Source organism: Cyprinodon variegatus, unplaced genomic scaffold (assembly GCF_000732505.1).
Source record: "Cyprinodon variegatus isolate N-32 unplaced genomic scaffold, C_variegatus-1.0 Scaffold667, whole genome shotgun sequence".
NCBI classification, from domain to species: Eukaryota; Metazoa; Chordata; class Actinopteri; order Cyprinodontiformes; family Cyprinodontidae; genus Cyprinodon; species Cyprinodon variegatus.
This window is the reverse complement of record NW_015151120.1, coordinates 217,549-223,883: the sequence shown is the minus strand read 5'-3', so window position 1 is coordinate 223,883 and position 6,335 is coordinate 217,549. Positions and strand designations below refer to the sequence as shown.

Genomic DNA, 6,335 nt, shown 5'->3' with positions numbered 1-6,335 from the left:
TTCATCCACTAGATGTTCAGACACTCGTGTAAAATTACATAACCACTATACAGTGCCCACCTTTAAGCTGTCTGTCTCTAGAAGTCAAGTGAAGAGGCAACGTGTGAAGTGTATTTTTATTTAGTCCCAGTGGGTTGACATTTTTTCCTGCAGAAACAGTTTGTGTTTTGGGGTTTATTTCAACCATCATCATACTTTTTTTTTTTTTTAGCAATTTTGCTTTGAGAAATAACTGAAGCTCAATAAGATGACATTCCTTTGGCTGAACTACCTTTGCTTATTTTGCTATCAGGTCACAATCGCCAACTAAGCAGGTCTCAGGATCAGATAAGCAACAAAATAAAGACTCCTGGTCACCGCTAATACTGCAGGACAGTGGAAATCCCCCTCCTTCACTAAAGAACATCTTTGTTCCTTTGGAAACCATCAGATCAAGTAGGTATTCTTAGGCTCTGTTACCTCTTGTTTACAATGAGCACCATGCAGCTGTGAGAAAATTATGACCAGAGTAAAGAATAAACATCCTTTTAATGTTAGGGTCATAACATATAAATGATTTGTTGTTATCCTTCAGAATATGCACACCACAGATTACTTTATAGTTTCATTCATAGAACCAATATTAAAACCACTAAAAAACAATAACACTAGAATTTAAAGGAGGTATAGTTTATTTAATCTTAACTTTTTTTCTTTTCTTTTTTTTTTTTTCTAATGTTTTGTAGGTCAGCTGGAGCCAGTCACATTATACAACAAGGCTGGTATCCATGTGTCACTCCATTTTGCCAGAGACGGTCCATCTGGTCATCCCGGTGTGGTGGTGGCTGTCATGTCTGCAGTGAACACATCTGCACTGGATGTGAAGGATTTCACCTTTCAAGTTGCCGTTCCCAAGGTATAAAGAAGAAAGGAGTTGCATTGTTAAATCAAAGATAAGGAGGGGGGTCTATTAGCTAGCCTGAAGTCATTGTTTTGCTGTTAAGTGTCTAATGCTACTGTGAGTTTGTTCCTTATTATTACATTTTCAGAAATATATAAATCTCTCTCAGCCCTTGTATTCCTCCAGGTTCCTTCGTTCTTTCTTCACTTGGTACGGCTACATTGATAACATAAACCTTCTTCTTCTTCCTGTCCATCACCAGTATGTCCAGTTGGTTTGCCATTACCAGTTCATCTTTCAGTATGTGAAAGGATCTTAGCAGGGTCATTCTCAGCCACCTGTAGGGGCTTATCCCTTTATGACCTCTTGACTTCCAGGCTATTGCTCCATTTGTACAAAGCCATGAAAGGGGAACACCATTTTTTTTTTTACATTGGGCCCTTGATTTTACGTTATTACATCATGTTCTACTCACCCATATCAGTTTTGTGTCATTTGGAGCTATTCTGAAGATATTCCGTTACGTTATATCAAGTAACTATCACTTATTTAAAGCTATGGAGATTACACCTGGCCGGTCAAACAGAAGGAGCTTAATCAAACAGAAGGTCAGAGCGTCGGATGGAACCATTCTTCGTCTCAAGGTTAATACGCCTGCTTAGCACATCACAAAATTAGTTAGTGTTATTAATTTGTTGTTGTGGATATCAGGGTTGCACCTGCATTGATTCTGTAGCAGTACATATACTTATAGCACCAAACAGATGGAGTGGTATTTACCTGAACATCATCCTACGACTTTGAAACAAGAGGCTTTTTTTTCTGTAGGGGAGGTAGAATGTCTTCCAAACGCAAACAAAGCACCTGGAACTGTTTTTTATTACTTGGGATGTTCCACAGAGACCATATTTGTTTTCCTGTATCCCAGTGTGATTCTCCCAATAGGCTTTGGGGAGGTTTATATCTTCCTTTCTCAATGTTAAGTAGGTTTCTGACGTCCTTAGAGGGGCTCTAATGATTTTTGTTGACTGTGTTGTTTCTCGTCCAATTATCTACAGCCACTACTGCCTTTGCAGCCTCTAATAGGCTAACGGCTGCTAACAGTGCTGAGCTTTGGTGTTCTAACTTCTAAAACGGCTGCTTGAAAATGTACTTCTTTTTTTTTGTTCTTTTTCACTTGTCCCAAATCCTATTAAGCACACACTGCATAATATAATGTAATCTTCAGGTATATAGGCTGGATAAAAAAGTAGCAGAAATCTGAAGAGCAGTTCATTTCCTTGTTTTGTGTGTGAACTTGTCTTTATCCGTTTGACACTTTTTTGGTCACACATTTAAAACTGAGAACATGACTAAATTTGACCTTAACTCTGCTTCAGAGCATGCTGGTGAAACTTCAGCCTGCCTCCAGGACGCAGCTTCCACCTTACAACCCTCTACTGCCTCCACCTGCCATCTCACAAGTCATGCTGTTAGCCAATCCCGAAAGTGTGGGTGTATTTTTTTTATTATTATTATTTTGATTTTACCCAGGGGACATACATACTGCATGAAAGCAAAACATGTTTATTTGTATTAGATTTGAATGTTATTTTTTCTACCTAGATTTTACATTTGAAAGATCTTTCACTCTCATTTTATTGCATATGAACAAGAAGGCCTACAAAGAAAAGATACACCCAAAGAAAGGCTCTCTGTTATATTTCTTTGTTCAATGGATGGTAGCAAAACAAATTCAGGAAAATAATATATTCTATATTTTACACTTTTGTGAAAAAAATCATGTGCATTTAAACTTAAAAAAAAAAATCAGTATGTAAGAAAAATATTTAAAAAATTAAAAGCAGCAGCAACCCAATCAAACACACAGTCTGCACACACTTGAACATTAAGCTTATTTAAAGCACATTTTCTTTGGAAGGAGTCTGCTCCCTGTGGTACATCTTGCCTTCAGAAAAATGTCCCTCTCTGTTTTGCAAAAAACACCCCTCAAGATCTGTTGGATTTCGAGGCCATCTGATGTCAAATTCCTCATCAACTCTACACAGACTTTCAATTTAAAACTATACTAGAAAAAATTCTAGACCTAATTTTTCTTTTAGTTTTGAACATGTCTTTCTTGTATTAGTAGCAAAAATTTCCATTAAGAGATGCCTGCGTCTTTGTTTTTTTTTCTTTCAGCGTAAAGTGCGGCTACGCTACAAGCTTTCGCTGACGCAGGGCGACCAGCAGCTTATCGAGACAGGAGAGATCGACAGCTTCCCTGATTGGGCGACTTTGACCTTGCAAAAATGACTATTAACGCATAATCAAGAATCCAATCATCCTGATCTAAAATCTAAACACCGTAGGGAACGGAAAGAAAAACTACGTTTTTGAGAAAGGAACACAGCCAAGGAAAGAACGATTACACTATTTAGTACCACAATATTAAAATGTGAAAGTACCGTTGGAACCTTATTTAAATTGTGACTTCAATAAAAGCTGTTACGGTCAATCAGCTGCTTTCTCTTTACCTGAATTTGAGGCTTTTGATTTTTTGATGGATTGATATTGTTTTTTAAAACAAATTATCTTTAGTGTTACCTGGAATGCTCTCCACAGACCAGCGGTGGACGGAACTGAAGTGGTAGACCGCTGTAAAACTTATACACATGGTATTGGTGGTCTTATACATGAGTGCACCAAGCTCTGATTGAACTGAAGATCATCATTTGACCTCTCTGTAAAGAAGTTTGAAATAAAATTCTGTTTTTAGATAAGGTAAAGACTCTTTAAGCTGTTTAGAATTTAAAAATGGGTTATTTGCTGTTTAATATGGGCTCTATAGGCTTTCAGCTGTGAATTTTCCACAAATATTTCAGTTCTTGTTTTATAGTCTCCTTACTTTGGTTCCTGTTACATTTCAAGTAAACCCGAGTACCATCTAAATCAAACAAAGGCTTTCATGTCAAGAGCAACCTAAAAAAAAAAGAAGAAGGAAATTGAGTAAAATACGTGACCACATGTGTCTTAAAACTGTTATTGCAAGTCTTCACCTGTGTGTTTGGGTTTTTCTTACTTGCAGCCAAACTACAAGCCCGTCGCTGTCATTATCTCAGTATTATCTTCTTGGTAGTCTCATATTGCAGTTTGAAGCCAAAATGTTTCAATAAAAAGCCAGTGGTTTTTTAATAGTTTATGAAAATTACCAAAATTCACCATCTGTCATTGTTAAAATGTGTTTTCTATTTTACTGTGGGGTTTTATCTGAAAGTTACAAATTTGTTTAGTTCAAAATACCTGAATTAGTTCTTTCTATACTCTTTAAACATTCAAAGATTATTTGTCTTTACCTTTTCCTCTAAAAAAATATTTCAGTCTATATCACTCAGCTAATTACATCAATAAAAAGCATGTATATAAACTCTGAAGGTAATATTTAGTAAAGTGATAAACTTGCATTTCTTTATATATTTCCTTATATATAATCTTTTATATTACAGTTTTTTCTGAATGGTTAAGCACTAATCGTGGTTCTTGTAGCACAACTTCCAAAACTATTAATACGTATAGCAAAACCACTCACTGAGTTTGCAGTGAGAAGAGTGAGAATCAGAGGAGGCCGAGGGAGGGGACTTGGAGTAGAAGAAGCAAGAGGGTTAGAGGAAGAGGACAAGGAGGAGCAAGAAGAGGACAAGGAGGGGAAAGAGGAAGGGTAAGAAGAGTAAGAAATAGAATACTGTTTTTTCTGAATGCTTATGTGCTAATCGGGATTCTTGTAGCACAATTTCTAAAACTATTAATACGTATAGCAAAACCACTCACTGAGTTTGCTAAACTAAAAGCACAAACACTGCATTTCACTTAGTTTGCAATTTTGTAACGCACATTTTGCAAAACTGTAGGCACAATTCACTGCACAATATTTTTTTGCAGGACTTTAAACACAACTCACTGCTTACACTCAATTACCAAATTTCCAACACACTCCTAGCAAAATTATACACATGTATGGCTATCATTAACACTATTTTGCAAACAGTTTGGCACACTTTCACATGTGAAAACTGTTTTAGATAATTAGTTCACTTTGCAATCAGCCTAAGCACTATAAATAAGCCACAGGTAAGCTGTCTGTGTGGAGTACAATGGATGGAGCAGTAAGAGTGAGAAGAGTGAGAATCAGAAGAGGCGGAGGGAGAGGACGTGGAGTAGAAGAAGCAACAGGGTAGAGGAAGAGGACAAGGAGGAGCAAGAAGAGAACGAAGAGGGGAAAGAGGAAGGGTAAGAGGAGTAAGAAATAGAACAACTGATGACATCAGAGCTACAATAGTGGACCATGTATCAACCATGGGATGACCCTGAGGGATGCTGGCCAACGACTTTGGCCTAATTGAGGCGCTACACTGTGGCAAGCATCATTGGGACATTTCGAAATGAGAATCAGTAAGTACTTTGTAGCACTGCCATACTCTAATGAGAAACACAACAGTCCCATACATGCAAAAATACTGAAATTGTTACTTTACAGAATTGCTAGACATCCAGATGTTGGGGCAGAGGAAGAATGTTCACTCCAGAGCAAGAGACCNCAGAGGAAGAATGTTCACTCCAGAGCAAGAGACCCATATAGTGAACATGGGGATTTCCAATAATGCAATAAGACTCCACGAAATACAGCAGCGCATAATTGATAATGACACCATCTTTCAAAATATACACAGTGTTAGCATTTCTGGACTAAGTCGTGTACTTGTGCGCCACAGAATAAGAATGAAGCAAATTTACAGAGTTCCTTTTGAGATTTTGTATCTTCTATTTGTTTTGTCTTGTCCAGAGAGTGATGGAACTAGAAGCAGATGCCATGGGACATGAACTACTTTTTGTAGATGAAGCCGGTTTTACAGTTTTTTTGGATTGCTTACACACTAAAGTTAAAAGTAGTACACTATTAGCAAAACCTTACACTCAAGAAGCAAAACATCAGCCCATATTTGCACAACTATAAGCACATTGTCAACCTCACATTTGTTGCAAAACTCTACACACAGTGATTTGCAAAACACTAAACACACTTAACATACATTACACACAAAAATCTATTATGAAGTCACTTCCTTGCAATACCAAAGCACTGACTGTCAAATTACTGCACCTTCCAACCAATTGATTCAACACAGTTATCAGGTGTGCAAACACTTGTTTGCTTACAGTTTTTTTGGATTGCTTAAGCACGATTTTCAAAACAGGGCCCGTGTTTTCAAAACACTACACACAATTAGCACAACTACACACCCAATTAGCAAAACACAACAGATCCTTTGCATAATTAAACACTCCACGTTGCCCTGGGACATTGACTATAGCCCTGTGGCCAATGATGTTTCTTCCCCTCCTTCGTGTTCTCGTCAGGTTGAACCCAGCCTCATCTACGTAAATGAACTCATGCTGGATCTCCTCTCCATCCATTTGT

General features: G+C 37.5%; 1 protein-coding gene across 1 annotated transcript in view; it reads left to right on the top strand.

Annotated features, from left to right (window-relative positions):
* LOC107097046 (ADP-ribosylation factor-binding protein GGA3-like) overlaps window positions 1-3,377 on the top strand; it is a 15,009-nt gene extending 11,632 nt beyond the window's left edge. The window contains exons 9-12 of the mRNA XM_015394015.1: window positions 293-435; window positions 726-895; window positions 2,260-2,370; window positions 3,062-3,377. Of these exons, the coding sequence (XP_015249501.1) occupies window positions 293-435; window positions 726-895; window positions 2,260-2,370; window positions 3,062-3,175 (538 nt within the window). The 3' untranslated portion in view covers window positions 3,176-3,377. The remainder of the gene's footprint in view (window positions 1-292; window positions 436-725; window positions 896-2,259; window positions 2,371-3,061) is intronic.
* The last annotated feature ends 2,958 nt before the right edge of the window (window positions 3,378-6,335 follow it).